At 45.2% G+C, this 17424-nt stretch overlaps 4 protein-coding genes across 4 annotated transcripts; 2 read left to right on the top strand and 2 right to left on the bottom strand.

Moving 5' to 3' along the window:
- Positions 1-455: 455 nt before the first annotated feature.
- On the bottom strand, positions 456-1208 carry LOC6573007 (protein apnoia). Its single transcript, XM_001999067.3, has 2 exons — positions 991-1208; positions 456-923 (listed from the first exon to the last, which is right to left on the bottom strand). Exons 1-2 carry the CDS (start codon positions 1088-1090, stop codon positions 637-639), a joined length of 387 nt encoding a protein of 128 aa, XP_001999103.2. The 5' UTR covers positions 1091-1208; the 3' UTR covers positions 456-636.
- Positions 1209-3853: 2645 nt separating this feature from the next.
- On the top strand, positions 3854-5192 carry LOC6573009. Its single transcript, XM_001999069.3, has 2 exons — positions 3854-4658; positions 4725-5192. The coding sequence occupies exons 1-2, from the start codon at positions 3944-3946 to the stop codon at positions 5051-5053; spliced, it is 1044 nt and encodes a 347-aa protein (XP_001999105.1). The 5' UTR covers positions 3854-3943; the 3' UTR covers positions 5054-5192.
- A 980-nt stretch (positions 5193-6172) lies between these two features.
- Positions 6173-7975, bottom strand: LOC6573010 (wnt inhibitor of Dorsal protein). The gene has a single exon (XM_001999070.3). It carries the CDS (start codon positions 7281-7283, stop codon positions 6348-6350), a length of 936 nt encoding a protein of 311 aa, XP_001999106.1. The 5' UTR covers positions 7284-7975; the 3' UTR covers positions 6173-6347.
- Positions 7976-9007: 1032 nt separating this feature from the next.
- On the top strand, positions 9008-17169 carry LOC6573011. The gene is made up of 13 exons (XM_044007321.1): positions 9008-10237; positions 10320-10417; positions 10491-10808; positions 10918-11036; positions 11113-11198; positions 11270-11675; positions 11923-12574; positions 13919-14137; positions 14204-14559; positions 14621-14768; positions 14827-15360; positions 15430-16367; positions 16443-17169. The coding sequence occupies exons 1-13, from the start codon at positions 9052-9054 to the stop codon at positions 17119-17121; spliced, it is 5739 nt and encodes a 1912-aa protein (XP_043863256.1). The 5' UTR covers positions 9008-9051; the 3' UTR covers positions 17122-17169.
- The last annotated feature ends 255 nt before the right edge of the window (positions 17170-17424 follow it).

Here is a 17424-nt window from a genome sequence, read left to right as displayed (position 1 = left end):
GATTATCGCACGATTTAATGATTGTTATTTAAAGCGTGCTGTCAGCTCTTATCAGTGACAGCCTTATCAGCACTTAGTTAAGGCCGAGCTGCGGGCAGGTGGCGGGGCAGTTGTTTAGAAACTTTGAAATTGTCTCAAAGTGGAACAATTGCAGCCGGACTTAAACTGGTTGACAATTGTATTGGCAGCGCCTTAATTAGCCGCACTGCCAATCAAGTGAGAGTTTTATTAATTAGTCGCCTGTCCATAATGAGATCTAAGTGCTAGAGAAATTCAATAATTATTTTCGATCATTTTTTTCCTCTTCGATTTGCGACCCAATTCGATTATCGGCGGGGGCGGGACTTTCTATCACGTTTAAAAAACTGGAGCCGACGAAAGAACCGTAAATCATGACCCACCTGAGCTGCATACTAATCAGGAGGTGATTTCACTTTCCATCAAAGACAACAACAAACAAATATTTGATTTCGTTAAATAATTGCGTTGTGTATTAAATAAATAAATTATTGTATGTGTGTGTTTGTGTTGCTGTTTGGTAAATAGATAATTTAAACTAGACTTAAATTATTATTTGGTTGCATGCTCGCTCGCTGAGGTATTCTGTGGCCTGCGACCAGCTCCAGCCCATTCAAATTACCACTCCTTCTCCAGCCACACGGGCTGCTGGGTATGCGAGTGGGAGTAGACGACGGGCACGGGTGCGGGTGCGGCAGCGTAGGCGGCGGCGGCCTGGACGGGCAGAGCACGGGAGAGCATCTGGCCAATAGCCAGCACCAGCAGAATGACACCGACGCCCAGGCCCTTTATCGAGACGACAGTCAAGGCGGCTAGCAGGGTGGTGATCACGCCCACAACAAATGCGCCCGGCACCAGGGCGAAGCTGATGCGGCGCAGGAAATGATGACCGAAGGTGCGACTCTCTGTTTACAATAATATAAATTATATACTATATATATGAGATGATCTAGCTCAGCTCTAGCTACTAACCAGTCACATCGGAGTCATTGCTGGCCTGCTGGCAGAGCACCAAATCGCAGAGCAGACAGAGACCGAGCAGCGTGATTGCAAATTTCTGAGCGGCAGCCATTTTGTTGATGCTCTTTAAACCTGAGTGTATAATCCGTAATGCGATCTGCTCAATGCGCCCAATGTAGACGGTACCAGTGCTGGCTGACAATTGAATGTGCTGTCCACATTGACATTGGCTTTTATCTGAGGGCTGAGGTCTGGGCCATTGGCTACTTGAAATTCGACAGCCGGACGTCGCACGAACGTGCGCCAAACAAGCAATTCGTGCCGCTGCCGCCATGCGGAATGTCGCGCCGTTCGATGACCAATCTTACAACGGGTCAGTATACCCTAGGGACTGAGGGAAATGGCTGTCAAATGGTATGGCTGGGTCTTGGGACATATGAAATAGGCGGAAGTTGATATATCATGCGCTGTTTTATCAAAGTTGAATCGATAGATATCGTTTGTGTTTATATGATAATTATCGATAATTATCGATCGACTGGTTGTTAAATTCTGTTTACTTAAGAGCTGGATTGAATCAGCTGCCTTTTGACAGAGATTGGTAGCATAACAATTTTTGTTTAGAGTTAAAGTTTAGTTAAAGTTTCATTTACGTCAATATAAATCTACAATAAATTTAGATATCAAAAACCTATCGATAACTTTATTTGATTATATAAGTATGATATATATGTCGATATATATAACTTGCAATATTTTTCTATATACAATATATAGTTTAATTTGTTAAGTTAGTTCTATATTGATAATGATTGATAACAGACTCAATATCGGTATACATATCATTCAAGCTGAATTTGTGACTGTTTCAAAGGTTGAGCTCCATTCAGGAAAGGTCTTCAGTTGATGTTCAAAGCAGAGACTTTGCTCTAGACGTATTTATAAAAGTTTCTTTTCAACTTGTCTATAGGGCATCTACTTGTCGTTCAATGCTTACTATATCGCTTATGTTTTATATCATATTTTTATTTTGAATATGCATAGCTATCAATGATTTTCACTCTGCAACTCGGCGGTGGCAACTGCGTGCCCTTTAAGGTGCAAGCGCTGAGACTCACATTTGGATTTTCATTTGGCTTTGGCTTTGGCTTTGGTCATGTTGCACTTGGGTGCTCAGATTGAAAAACTTTGGGACATGGGCATTCTTTCACGACGCGTGTCTATATATTGAGGGCAGCTGCCGACAAATAGACGGAACCATTCGCTTTCATTTCTTCTTTTGTTTTTGCGTGTACATATATATATAAACATATATGAACAATATTGATTTATCAGCTAATTGACAAAAGGCAATGCATTTTAATTATCAATGCGTACCCATTGATAAATATATATGTGTGTGAGTGCAGACATACTTTTGGTAGGCATTGTTCAAGTCCACAATTCACTTTCATTACAACCTGCAAAAGCCCTCAAAACGTGTCTAGCCTCTAAAAAGACTGATCCATAATACAAGATTGTGATCTAGTATTATGAAGTGAATTACTTAAAAAGCGTACTCCGTACAAATTCTATTGTATATACATAAGTACTGCTCTTTAATAGTTGATAAGATAAGTTGAATCTAAGCTCTTCTAATAATTCGCTTATCTATTGAAAACTTCAATTTGCTATTGTTTTTTATAGAAGATAATGATTTTTTATTATAATCTCCTATCGGCCTATACCTTATCTCATATAGACTTGGCGTCTTAAATACGCTGATGAGTTTGTCAATATTTTTCTAGAGGAATTTCCTTTGTTAATAAAATTACAGTAAATGTATTGAAATAAATATTTCCATGGAATTTACTTCTCTATACTAAATTCCATTACTTTCTCTATATCTATCTTTTTTTTTTTTTTTTTTTTTTTTTTTTTTAATTTTTATCAAACATAATTTTGTTTTTTTTTTTTTTTTAAATATTTTTTTGTGACAAATTGCTATGCATAAACAAAACTGTAAATACATCAGGCTCAGATCAAATTTCCAAATTACCTAGAATCGATTAGCAACGAGTTTAGATAAACGGCATTAAGTTATGTGAAAGTCGTTAGTTAGTGGAGAGACCAAATATGTTAAGCGGATTCAATAGCAATGGCAGAATTTACTTTCTAGCCTGGATTTCAGATACAGTTGTTGGCGACGCGAGACACCCGCTCCTAGCTCAATCAGAGCAATCGCAGAAGCTGGAGCAGAAATAAGATGGAGAAGCTGCAGTAGTAGAAGAAGCAGGAGAAGAAGCAGTGCATTTGCCAGGCAATTCTGTCAACAACTTTCTCATGCGATAGCCGTCAGAGCTAATTGTCTCTGGTTATGGCCAAAGAATTACACGAGCGACCGTTAGCAGTCAGAGCAGGAGAGCAGCCCGCCAGACTACTTAACGTTTTCATATTATTTATGGCCAAGACGCACGCTGGTCAATTACAGCTGAAAGAAATTCAATAATGGAGATCAATGAGAAATTGCAGGCCTACTCCAGATATCTATCGTGTTTGCACTGCGGGCCAACAATGTTTTGACCACAATTCAATTGGGGAAGATTCTGAATCGGCGTCGTGTTACACTGCTTCTGCTTCTTCTTCTTCTTCATGATCTTCTTCTTGGCTATCCAGTTGTGCCGCAAGATGTTGCAAGCGCGTTGTCAGTGACACAGTCTTAAGCTGGCTGTGCCCAATTCCAATACCAATTCCAAATCTGGTCTTGGCTTTCCTCGCAGCATGTTCTGCCACTGCGACAGCAATTGCTGCTGCTGCTGTTTTTGCTGCTGCTGCTGCTGCTGTTGTTGCTGCTGCAACTTGTGCAGCTGAGTTGATAAAATGCATGCGGCACGCCGATCGTGCCACATTTTGTGACTGGCCAGCGTGTGGTGCGCACACACTCAGTATTCAGTGCAACGATTCTTCTCTCTGACATGCACCAAAGATGAGCCGCTTTGTGAGTTTGTTAACGTTTCTCGCGCTGTGCGCCACCTTGGCCGGCAGCCAGCAGCAGGACACGGGCGAGACGACCACTGCTGCCTCGGAGGAGGCTGCGCGCGGTCTGGCAAGCAGCTATGAGCCGGAAGATAGGCCGACGCAGCGGAGGAACTCCCACATCTACATGGGCATCTATAAGAACTACAAGAGTACCTATCTGGGCAATAAGACGACCAGCGAGTATCGGAAGCGATTGCGTGAGCGAGTGAGTGCTGCGCACCTAGCCAACAATGAGGCGATTGAGGAGCCGGCCACTGAGGGAGATGAGTACCTGGTGCAGCGACAGCAGCAGGAGGTGGCCATCGATGATGCACTGGCGCAGGAGCTGCGCAACGAGGCGAATGCCGAGGCGCTGCTGGAGGCACAGACCGATGCACCCGTCTATGATGAGAACGAGACGGCGGCGGGCAAGAAGCGGCGCAAGCGCAAACGCAAGAACCGTAACAATGTAAAGAAACTGGATGAGCAGCTCCCGGAGGCAGAGACCGAGTTGGATGAGGAGCCCAACGAGGAGGCGGACAACGTGGAGCGCTACCATGTGGGACCCGGTCTCAATGTCAGCCTCGACATGAGCAACGATATCGTGCGCGTGAAACTCGACGGCGAGAACTTAAAGGAGATACTCGCCGCGCGCTGGCTGACCGCGGATAACAGCGAAGAAGGTGAGTTCAAAGGCAATTGGAGATTATAGTAACGAGTAATACATTTTTACCTGCAATTACATCTAGGTCGCGGCAAGAAGTATGATATGATGACCAAAGTGTTGCCGCTGTTCATCTTACCTTTTCTCATCCAATCGGCGATTGTGCCGTTCCTGGTTACCAAGCTGAAGCTGCTGCTGGTCAAGTCCATTTTGGTCGGCAAGCTGGCCATATTCCTGCTCATCATATCGGCCATCAAGAACAGCAACAAAATGATGCAGTCCTACGAGGTGGCGCCCTCCTATTGGGCCAGCGAGCCCAGCCGCAGATCCGAGCTGGCGGCGGCTGCCTCATCCGCGTCAGCTGCCTACAATGGATACCGAGTGGAGGGCAAACCCACTGCCTGGGTCAACTAGAGACAGGGAGAGAGAGAGGGAGCGGGAATTAGTGAGAGAGTTTAGACAGCTAGTTGATTAAACAAACAAAAGACACAAATTGCAATAAGTTTCGCATTAAGTTATAAAATATGAAAATAAAATAAAAACAAATCTGGTGCGTCGCTGTGTTTTATTTAAAATATTAAAAAATAGCTAGAAAATGAGCGTCAGTAGTAAAACAAAATTAATATTCAAAACAAAAACCCAGTCAGATTGCTTTAGACGGGTGCGCTTGACTAGAAAATAGATTACACCATTGCACTCAACTTTCAATCACTCTTCTTCTTCTTCTTCTACTTTTATACATATCTTTTTAGTTGACAATTCTAAAGTTTTAAGAGCCTATTAATTATATTCATATGTGTAGTGTGTGGCACGAAAAATGAAATTTATAAATTTATTATAAATTTATTGGAAAATTGTATGATATTCAAATTCCAAATTATAAGCAAAATCGGTGAATTCATTATAATTCATAACAAACAAAAAAATCTTTAAAAAAAACCAAAAAAAAAAAAAAAAAAAAAAAAATAACAAATTATATTAAGAATTGAAAATTCAAAGATGTACAAAGGAAAATGTAGATTGACCCAGGTGCTTGCCAAGCGTCAAGAATTTACATAAATACTTTACGCTTCCTTCTTCAGAAGTTAAGATCGTCAAAGAAACTCTAAGTTCATTAAAAAGAATCTAAAATTCACTCACTCAAATTCTAATTTTTCGAAGCACCCTCATTTGCTTACTACTAAAATATGAAATTATTTATAGCTCAAATATGTTGCAGTTAATATATTTGCTATATTTATAACATTTACAAATTAGTAATGCGCGTTTTTGTTCAATTTGTTTGTGCCTCTGAGCTGATAAGATATTAGAAATTAGATATTAGATATTAGACAATGACTATAATTCGATTAACGCATGACATCAACATTAGATGGCCTGGCACTGATTAGATATTCGACTAACCAATGTAATTACCGTATGACATCAACTTTACGTTCAGTCTGACGAATATACCCAATTCAAATGTTAAATGATTTCTGCACACTAATAATTTAGATTTACGTATTTTTATTGTTCGTTATTATTGTTGTCAATAAATTAGAGTTATGCATATATAAATTAGCTTAGGTCTAACTAAATAATTGCAGCTGTGGCTGGGATCAACCAGCGCCCTCAATTGGATAAGTCTCGCTCTCTCTCCCACTCTCTGTGGCTACCTCTCTCGTTCTCGCTCTCGCTCTCACTCCCTCTCTCTCTCTCTGTCTGCTTAGTAGCAGCTGTAGTGCCTTTCCAGCTGAATGCAAACATCACATTGCAGGCGAAAGCCCCAGACCAGCTTGCAGTTGCAGCGCCGTTCGCTGCGCAGGTGCTGGGATCGCACGCGGAATCCACAGACGCGGCAGAGCTGCTGGCAGGAGAGGCGCTCGTCGGCAGTGCTACCCGTGTGCTTGGAGCACTGGCGTCCACGGGTGCCCGTCCAGCGCCCGCTCGCCTCCGGCTGGCAGTAGTTGGGCGAGTCCAGCATATAGACAAGCGAGTCGAGCGGTATGTTCTCCCACATGATCTTCAGGTTGCTGGCGGTCGTGTCCAGCTGTATGGCGTCGTCGTACATGTTGAGCAAGTCCTGGGCAATCGACTCGAATGGCTTGAGCACCTGCACGCACTTCTTCTCCAGGCAGCTGCCTTGTGGACTGTGTTGGATGCAGCGGCATTCCTGCTCCAGCGACTTCTCCAATAGCGCGCCCACCACGCGCTGATTGTGGCCCAAAGCTCCGGAGCCCACGCCATAACGCTGCTCGTACAGCTGTATGGCTTTGGCTGGCTCATGGGCGCAGGGCACGTTGAGGGCGCTGTCGGTGCAGCCGCAGCCGGCGATGACGCCATTGGCACAGTCCTTGGTGAGCGTGTGCAAGATGGAGGCCAGGGAGATGGCGGCCACATAGACATCTTCGCGGTCCAGCGCCTGGGCTGGAGTTGGTGACGTGCGACGCCTGATAAAGTCTTGGTTGGGGCAATTCCAGCGCTGCCACTTGAAACTCCGCTGACAACTGGCGATGGCCTGGTCCAAGCTGCTGCTACTGATGGCCTCCCAGGAGAGTGGCGCCTGGAACTGTGTGTACTGGTAGTAGTTCAGTGGCTCCGTCAGGCTGGCAGCCGTTGCACTGCTCGCCAGGCTCAAGAATATTTGTATGATATAAAACATGGTGTTCTCTGGGTGTGTGTGTGTGTTCTCGTTGCTGTCGTTAGGTCGACTGTGTCCTGGCTGGAGCCAACCGCTCGGTTTTATACCCAGTGTAGGAATTGTGGGCCGTGGGAAATACGAGACAAGATCAAAAAACCGGAAATTTGCCTTTTTCCACTTGGGACTTTTTCATGAACAGAAGAAACTCCCAGCGCGCCGCACAAATAACCCAACAGATCTCGGCGATCCGACGCAATTGCGGAGCAGCCCAATTTCGTAGCGCTCTACCTGTGTGGCAAGACGACTCGGACGATGTTGGCCGTCGTGTCATCAACTTTCCCACGCTTAGGCAGGTAGATGTCCTGCGGCGCCTGAGCTCATGAATGAAACTCAATCGATTCCATTCAGTTTTACGGACTTACCCAACTTCCCGTACTCTGGCTGCAGTCCCTCGTCCCTGTGTTTTGCCAACTCGGCTGGCAAAGCCAATTATATAACAAAACATATGACAAATAATACAATTTGGAAAATTAATTGCGCTTTGCGGTAAGCTGTTTGAGAATCCTGCTAACAGTTAACAGCCTGCCAGACCAAATTCGTTGTCCTGGTATTACCGGATCTCTCGATGCGGCCCGAATGCCATGAGTCAATCATCGAGTACAAAAAAATTCACTATCAATATATCATCAGGAATTAACACGCTTTTACGATTTAATCGGAAAGCAAAGGGCGTATGAGAGTAGATGGGAAAACGTATTGGGCGAATACCCTGTAGGCAATGAAACGGGGTTGTACCGGGGGTACAATGGGTGCACACGTGTTAGCCATAAATTGAAGGCTAATAACTCCTATGTATCATCTATAAATGAATAGAGTTCTGGTGAATAAAATGTATAGAGTGTCTACAGATGCCTTATAGGTCATCTCATAGTCAGACTTATCGATCATCATATGATTCGGCAATATATATTCATGTAATATTGATAACAATAAAGCTTACTCATATCGCTCGTCTATCTAATCCCAATTTATAGCACCACTTGAAGAGGACTGGCAACAATATTATTGCGAAACATCTATAAATTTGTTGAGAGCGAGAATGAGAGACTTCCTTTTAATGGGTGGCACACTTTTTCCTAGTGGTAAAGTCATTGTCTTACATTTCCCCAGTCGTCCCGCTTAAAAACATGCGTGGAAATTTCTTGTTTTGGGTTTTAACACAATGAAAATACCAAAAACTCGCTATCTCTAATTAGGCCGAGAATTCCGTACCGGAAAAGGGTTTTTTAAGTACCTAAGGCGCCGGGGTAAGTACACAAAAACGAAAGCCGATCCGATCGATCGATCAGGTAGTCAAAGATTGGTCAATTGGTCTTACAAGAGATATATATTTACATATAGGTATATACACATATGGGCGCCGGCGCTAGGGAAAGTTACGATGCTGGCGCTGGGAGTTTCTCGAAAAATGTTCCTCGAAATATTGGAAATTCGCGCAGATTTTTGGCATTTCTCAAATCTAATCAATGCGTAAAAATTGAGTCCCGCTAATACGGCCATTTGGAATGGAGTGGCCCGTAAATAAGCTGGATCATTAAAAATCTATAGATACACAGAGTGACAGACTGAGTGAGAGAGAGAGAGAGAGAGACTTGTGATAGCGATTAGATTAGCAACGAGATATCAGTTCTCGGGCTGATGGTTACCTCTCGCTAGTTGTCCGTAGTTAGCACTTAGTTGCGATTTGAATGTCGCCCGTTTTGGATTAGCCCGCATCGTTCACGTCAATATGATAATAACTGCTAAGGTGGTTAGCATTTGTCTGGGCGTGGCACTCACTGCCTTCACCATCTCCACAATCGTGCTGGCCGTGCAAAAGGCGAATTTGACGGCGGACTTGCGCGATGCACAGGAGAAATTAGATCAGCTCGAGGCTGGCTTCACGTCCACCACGGCTGTACCCAGTTCCCCGACTGAGAGCACCACTGTGGAGCCGGGCCCCACAGAGCCGCCGGAGAAAATTGACTATCGTCTGCCGACTGCATTGACACCCACAAACTATGATCTCTATTTGTATCCGAATATCGAGACGGGTGAGTTTACGGGCGAGGAGACAATTAGCATAACCGTGAACGATCCTACGGATAAGATAGTACTACATTCGCTAAACTTGAATATCAAGAGTGCGCACGTCTATCAGGCGATGGAGCCAACCATTGCGGTCAAGGACTACGAGTTCGATGCGATTCGCGAGTTTCTCATCATTCACTTGACCCAGGATCTGGCCAAGGGTGCAACTGTATTGCTCACCCTCGAGTTTTCCGGCAATATGGAAAATAAAATTGTTGGCCTGTATAGCTCGTCCTATGTGAAGGCCGACGAAAGCCGCAAAAAGATAGCCACCTCCAAGTTCGAGCCGACCTATGCCCGCCAGGCGTTCCCCTGCTTCGATGAGCCCGCCCTGAAGGCCACCTTCGAGATCACGTTGGTACATCCGAAGGACGGCGACTACCATTCGCTCTCCAACATGAATGTGGAGGATCAGCTGGAGAAGGACACTTACACAGAGGTGCGGTTTGCCAAGAGTGTGCCGATGAGCACCTACCTCGCGTGCTTCATTGTCTCCGACTTTAAGTCGAAGACAGTGAAAATCGATACGAAGGGCATTGGCGAGCCCTTCGACATGGGCGTCTATGCCACACCCGAACAGATAGAGAAGGTCGACTTTGCCACGACGGTGGGCAAGGGCGTCATTGAGTACTACATCGACTATTTCCAAATCGAGTACCCGCTGCCCAAGCTGGATATGGCCGCCATACCCGATTTCGTGTCGGGCGCCATGGAGCACTGGGGTCTGGTCACCTATCGAGAGACGTCTCTGCTGTACGAGGAGGCCACCAGCTCCACGGTGAACAAGCAGCGCGTCGCCAGTGTGATAGCCCACGAGTTTGCGCACATGTGGTTCGGTAATTTAGGTATGTCCACTCCAGATAAGCGGGGGGATAAGCTCGGCTAATATTTCATTTCGTTTCGATTTTATATTCGGTCTGCTATCAGTTACTATGCATTGGTGGAATGATTTATGGCTGAACGAAGGTTTCGCCAGCTTTATTGAATATCTGGGCGTGGATTCCGTCTTTCCCGAATGGAATATGGCAAGTCTTGGCGTTATAAATAACTTTCTATTTTTATTATGTGGGCTTAGTCTAATTTTATTTCTTCTTCCAGCGGGATCAATTTATTGTGAGCACTTTGCATGCAGTGTTCAACCTGGATGGCACTCTGGGCTCACATCCCATCATTCAGAAGGTTGAGAATCCAGATCAGATAACAGAGATCTTTGACACCATTACGTATTCCAAAGGCTCCTCGCTGGTGCGCATGTTGGAAGATTTTCTGGGCGAGACAATCTTTCGCCGAGCGGTTACCAATTATCTAAATGAATACAAATACCAAAACGCCGTAACGGACAACTTCTTTGCCGAGATTGACAAATTGGGGCTGGACTTTAATGTGACGGACATCATGCTGACATGGACGGTGCAGGTGAGCATGTGCTGTGGATTGATGATGATGATGATCGGCTAGTTGTGCAGCAAGCTTCCCGATTTACATACACATCTCTAACCCAATTTTTATGGCTGCCGTGTTTTAGATGGGTCTGCCGGTAGTCACGATCACCAAGGTTACCGATACTGAATACAAATTGACACAGAAGCGTTTCTTGTCCAATCCAAATGACTATAACGTGGTGCATGAGCCCTCGGAATTCAAGTAAATTTTCTAGTGTTATCTTTTGTTGATTTTTTGTCTCTCGATGCTCACACATATATTATATGTACGATTGCAGCTATCGCTGGTCCATACCCATCACATATACGACCAGCCAAGATCCCACGGTGAAGCGCGAATGGTTTTATCACGATAAGAGCGAAAGTAAGTGACCAAATCGATTTGCATTGCTTATCTTATCGTTTAAATCGTTAATGTTTTTCCTTTCTATACAGTCACTATAACCGTGCCCACGGCTGTAAATTGGATCAAGTTCAATTACGATCAAGTGGGCTATTATCGCGTCAACTATGATCAGTCCCTCTGGGCGTCGCTGGCCGATCAGATGGTGGCCAAGCCAGAGGCATTCAGCGCCGGCGATCGCGCCTCCCTGTTGAACGATGCCTTCGCCCTGGCCGATGCCACGCAGCTGCCCTACGAGATTGCCTTCGACATGACCAAGTACTTGGACAAGGAGGTGGAGTATGTGCCCTGGAGCGTGGCAGCTTCCAAGCTGACCTCGCTGAAGCACACTCTCTTCTACACCAGCAGCTATGCCAAGTTCAAGAAATATGCCACAACTCTGATTGAGCCGATTTACACGTCGCTCACCTGGACGGTAGGAGAGGACCACTTGGATAAGTAAGTGGGGTTTTCATAGAACCAGAGCTGAGGGGAATTACGATGGATTTTCTTTAATCTAATCAGGGAGTTATTGAAGAATGGGAGAAGAGGTAGCTTCGCATAGAAATAGGAATATAGAAAATTTACGATTTATCGATTACTTACTAAAGTAATGTATATCGATAGCTGGGCTTGGGATACTTATCAGTATTCTTCCTTCTTTATCCACTTAATTCTATCTGTCTTTCTCAATTCTCTTCCTCAGCCGCCTACGTGTGACCGCCCTGAGTGCGGCTTGTTCGTTGGGTTTAGAGTCCTGCTTGACTGAGGGCGGTCAACAGTTCAAGGCCTGGCTTGCCACGCCCGATACGCGACCCAGTCCTGATGTGCGCGAGACTGTCTACTACTATGGTATGCAGTCGGTGGGCAACCAGGAGATTTGGGATACCGTCTGGGAGCTGTTCGTCAATGAGGCCGACGCCAGTGAGAAGTCGAAGCTGATGTATGGCCTGGCCGCCGTGCAGGAGCCTTGGCTGCTGCAGCGCTACATTGATCTGGCCTGGAATGAGGAGTATGTGCGCGGCCAAGATTACTTCACCTGCCTGACCTACATCTCGGCCAATCCCATGGGCGAGTCGCTGGTATGGGACTATGTGCGCGAGCACTGGCCGCAGCTGGTGGCCCGCTTTGGCCTGAACGAACGCTACTTGGGCAATCTGATACCATCGATAACGGCGCGATTCCACACTCAGACCAAGCTCGAGGAAATGGAACAGTTCTTTGCCAAGTACCCAGAGGCGGGTGCGGGCACAGCAGCGCGCGTGCGTGCCCTGGAGACAGTCAAGAACAACATTGTGTGGTTGGCCGAAAATCTCGAAAGCGTCGATGCCTGGCTGGAGCAGCAACAGCGACTGAACTAGCCCCAAGCACCTGACCAACTGGGGCAATCGTAGTGGACGTGCTCACAGAACAGAGTCACAAAGTTTTTTTTAGCCATAGAATTACCATTGTAAAGATTAGAGAACTGCAGAGAAACACATAAATGACAATAAAGAAATTTTTAAAATGGATATCAGAATAGCTCTATAAACCAGATATGTGGAAGAGTGTTGGACACAGGGTGAAGTCATGGGACAATGTTGCCTATGAAAAATAAAAAAACTTAAGAATAGGCGAAAAGCATGAAATTATGTCATATGTTTCCCAGATTCAGTCTGTTTCGATAATATATATCTTAAAATTATTTGATTTACATATATGAGTGCGGCTCAAATCTTAAAAAATCGATTTATTAATAATAATTACACATGTGATCAATTTAGCGTGATTCTGGATCATTATTTATCGATCAGAAGATATTAGTTATAAAAACAGAATTTGATAAGTTTATCGTATACGTAATACTAAAAGAAGAATGAATATAATGAGAATGAGAAGAAGACAAATAAGAAAGAAGGCAATGAAGGTTAACTCTAATGTTCAATTCAAGCAAAGTTGCTCTTCGATATTTATCGATATGTTCGAATTTAAATTTATATGAAGAGATATACGATATACTCCCATTAAATTTGTGTTTCAAAATCTATATATACCGACAAAAACAATCAATTGTAATGCATATAATAGGCATGTAATGCGAAACGAATTAATTTAAATGGGAATTTGAGTGTGAAACTTTTCTGAAGCTTAAGTAAAACCGCATATGTATATTGAATATATTAATCAATATAATATTTTCAGTTGGTGCTGATAGCTGTTTTATTATGAGCCTCAAACCGAGGAGAAAGACAGTATTTATCTTATCCCTAGGTATCTCTGGTATTTATGAGCATATATTAATTTAGTACGTCACATATATTATGTTCAATCGTGCGCCGATATCTATATTTGTCTCGGGTGTGACAGTCAATATTCAGTGAAGAATCGTCTGCCGATATCTGCAATATATTTGCATCGGATGTGACAGCTAACATTCTCATAAACATGCAAATCAAATTAGTTTCTGTCAATCGAGTCCGCTTATCGCAAGTGTTAACACGACACACAAAACAGCTCAAAAAAGTGTCCGAATATATATTATCCAACTCTATCGGCTCTATTTGTGGGAGTTCGACAACTGACGGCAAATAGCTTTTAGTTTCAGTTGTACGCGCATTATCGCCCTTGTTGGCAATAAAATTCTATCAAGTGCCCACAATCAAATTGAATTACTGGGAGGCAAACCGAAAAACTATGGTTACAGTCGATTAGTATATTCATAGCTGAATTGTGACCAACTTCTTCAGTTAGCGATCGTCGGTCGAGGCATCAAGATGTTTTCGAACGGCTATGGATTAAGCGTGTTTCTGCTCTTCGCCGTTATGGTCTTCCTTGTGGGGGCAGATCTGCGAGATATGAGGGAGAAGATTGATATATACGAGACGCCAAACGATACGCAGATCTACAGATCTAGAAGAGCAATGCGCGGAACTAAAGAGGAGGTGGGTCTTACTAGCATCAGGAAGTGTTTCACTTAGCTCATCAAGCATCAAATATCATTCAAGCAGATCGACTACCGCCTGCCCAAAACGGTTAAGCCCTCCAGCTATGAGCTGTATTTGCATCCAAATTTGGAGGCGGACACCTTTATGGGCCAAGAGAAAATCCGTATCAATGTGCTAGAGACAACCAATCAAATCGTCTTGCACTCACAAGACCTGGTCCTGACCAGTGTCTATGTAATGAATCACGAGGTGGAGAACTACGAGTTGGATGAGCTGCGTCAGTTGCTGATTGTCAATATGAAGGAACCCCTGGCCGCGAATGTCGTCGTCACGCTGGGCATCGTCTTCGAGGGAAAGTGGTTGGGCAAACTGGAAGGACTCTACAGCAGCAGCTACTCAACGCCCGCGGGACAGCGTCGGTATGTAGAGTGAATTCTCTTCAATTGTGAGAGAGCCTAAAAGCATGCCACAACTTTATAGCAAAATTGCGACGACCAAGTTTGAGCCAACCTATGCCCGTCAGGCGTTTCCCTGCTTCGATGAGCCCGCTCTGAAGGCCACCTTCACTATCAGCGTGGTGCATCCCAATTCCGGCTCTTATACAGCGCTCTCGAACATGAACGAGGAGGTAATACGCCATTCCTCTCAATTTTTTGATTTCCCCTCACATAACAATTTCTTGACAGGATTCCATGAATCTGGGCGAGGAGTCAATGGTCACTTTTGCCAGCAGCGTCCCAATGAGCACTTATCTCGCCTGCATCATTGTCTCCGACTTTGACTCACAGACGGGCACGGTCAAGGCCAACGGAATCGGAAACGATTTTACAATGCGCGCCTTTGCCACGCCTCATCAGCTGCATAAGGTGAAGTATGCCTTAGATTTTGGCATTGCTGTCACCGAGTACTATATCAAATACTTCAACGTGGAGTACCCGCTGCCCAAGCTGGACATGGCGGCCATACCGGACTTTTCCTCCAATGCCATGGAGCACTGGGGTCTGGTCACCTACAGAGAGACGGCGTTGCTCTATGACGAGAACTACAGTTCCACGCTGAACAAGCAGTCCATTGCTGGTGTGCTGGCCCATGAGATAACCCATCAGTGGTTTGGCAACCTGGTGACCATGAATTGGTGGAACGACTTGTGGCTAAACGAGGGATTCGCTCGCTTCATGCAGTACAAGGGCGTGCACGCAGTGCATTCGGACTGGGGCATGGTAAGCTAGTGCAGCATAAATTCTTAATATACTTTTCTTTATCTCCTTTCGCACTCATTCCACTTTTAGCTGGAGCAATTTCAAATATTGGCTTTGCAGCCCGTGCTCGTCTACGACGCCAAACTGTCCTCGCATCCCATTGTGCAGAAGGTGGAGTCTCCGGATGAAATTTCGGCCATCTTTGATACGATCAGCTATGAGAAGGCGGGCTCTGTGCTGCGCATGCTGGAATCCTTGGTGGGCTCCGAGAAGTTTGAGGCTGCTGTAACGAGCTATCTGACCAAATTCAAGTACGCCAATACCGTCACGGATGACTTCCTCACTGAGGTGGCTGCCCAATTCAGCGATTTGGATGTGAAGCTATTGATGCGCACCTGGACAGAGCAGATGGGCTATCCGGTGCTGAATGTACGGCGTGTCGGTGAGACTGATTTTATGATCGAGCAACAGCGGTTCCTCTCCAATAAGGACAGTTACGACGTGGTGGTAGATCCCGTTGAGTTTGGCTACAAGTGGACCGTGCCTGTTACCTACATTCTGGACAACTCACCGGTCACTGAAGTCAACAGTCGTGTTTTTGAGTACAATCAAGAAACGTTGGATATTGAGGTACCAACGAGTGCCAAGTGGATCAAGCTGAACGTACGTCAGTTGGGCTACTATCGCGTCAACTACGAGTCCAGCATTTGGCAAGCTCTCATCCAGCAGCTAATTACTCAGCCGACGCGTTTCGACGTCGCGGATCGAGCTCATCTACTGAACGATGCTTTCGCCCTGGCCGATGCCAGCCAGCTCTCGTACAGAGTGCCCCTGGAGATGACCGCCTATCTGCCCGACGAGCGTGACTTTGTGCCTTGGTATGTGGCTAGTAGTGGACTGTTTTCGTTGCGGGATCAGCTCATGTTCACCGATACCTATGTTGACTATATGAGCTATGCACGCACCCTGCTGACGAATGTCTACAACCAGGTCGGCTGGACCGTTGAGCAGGATAACCATTTGGGCAAGTGAGTAGCAGCTGAGAAAGTAAACTATATAGATCTGACTCTCTCTGTCTCTCTTTCTCTCTTTCCCTCTTCAAGTCGTCTGCGCATGTCTGTGCTGAAATTAGCCTGTGCACTGGAGTTAAAGGATTGTCAGGAGCAAGCAGAGCAACGCTTCACCAAATGGCTCAACGCACCAACTGCGGAAAATCGTCCAGCGCCCGATCTGCGCGAGGTAGTCTACTACTATGGCATGCAGCAGGCGAGCAACGAGAAGAACTGGGAGGCGCTGCTGGAGCTGTTCAAGGCGGAGTCCGATGCCAGCGAGAAGTCGAAACTGATGTATGGTCTGTCCGCTGTGCAGGACGCTCAGCTGCTTTACCGTTTCTTGGACCTGGCCAGCGATGAGACTATTGTGCGCTCCCAGGACTATTTCACCGCTGTGGAAAATATCGCTAACAATCCTGTAGGCCTGCCCATTGTATGGGACTACTATCGGGAGAATTGGCCCACTCTAGTCGCACGCTTTGGCCTTAACAATCGCAGTTTTGGCAGATTAATTGCCAGAATAACGAGCAAATTTTCCAGTGAACAAAAGCTGCAGGAGGTGGAGTCATTCTTCCTTAAATATCCAGAGTCGGGAGCCGGCGCTTCGTCCAGGCAGGAGGCGATCGAGACCATCAAATATAATATCAATTGGCTCAAGGCGAATAAGAACGATATTGCCAGTTGGCTGGGCGGTTCGCCTTCCCCAATGACCTCTAAATACCCATTGTAAAATACGAAAAAATTTTCCCATATCCAATAAATGTCGATTCACCAAAAACATTTCCTCAATTATTCAGGGAATTGCATAATTAAGAGCCTATAAATCAATAAACGTTAACCAGAGCCAATAAACCTTTGCATGCATTTTATTGAAGATATCCCGAGTGGCGATTTTGATAGCATCAATAACTTCGATAAAAGTCTGCATGTCATACTCCGATTTGGACTGCCCACATTGGATATATGTATATGCATTCCTGTTTTATGGCGTCCATATAACCTTAAAAGCCCCATCGTAATGATAGGCGCCTAT

This window comes from Drosophila mojavensis, unplaced genomic scaffold (genome assembly GCF_018153725.1).
Source record: "Drosophila mojavensis isolate 15081-1352.22 unplaced genomic scaffold, ASM1815372v1 contig_16, whole genome shotgun sequence".
NCBI classification, from domain to species: domain Eukaryota; kingdom Metazoa; phylum Arthropoda; class Insecta; order Diptera; family Drosophilidae; genus Drosophila; species Drosophila mojavensis.
Note: the sequence above shows the minus strand (reverse complement) of the source record. Positions and strands in the feature narration are given on the sequence as shown.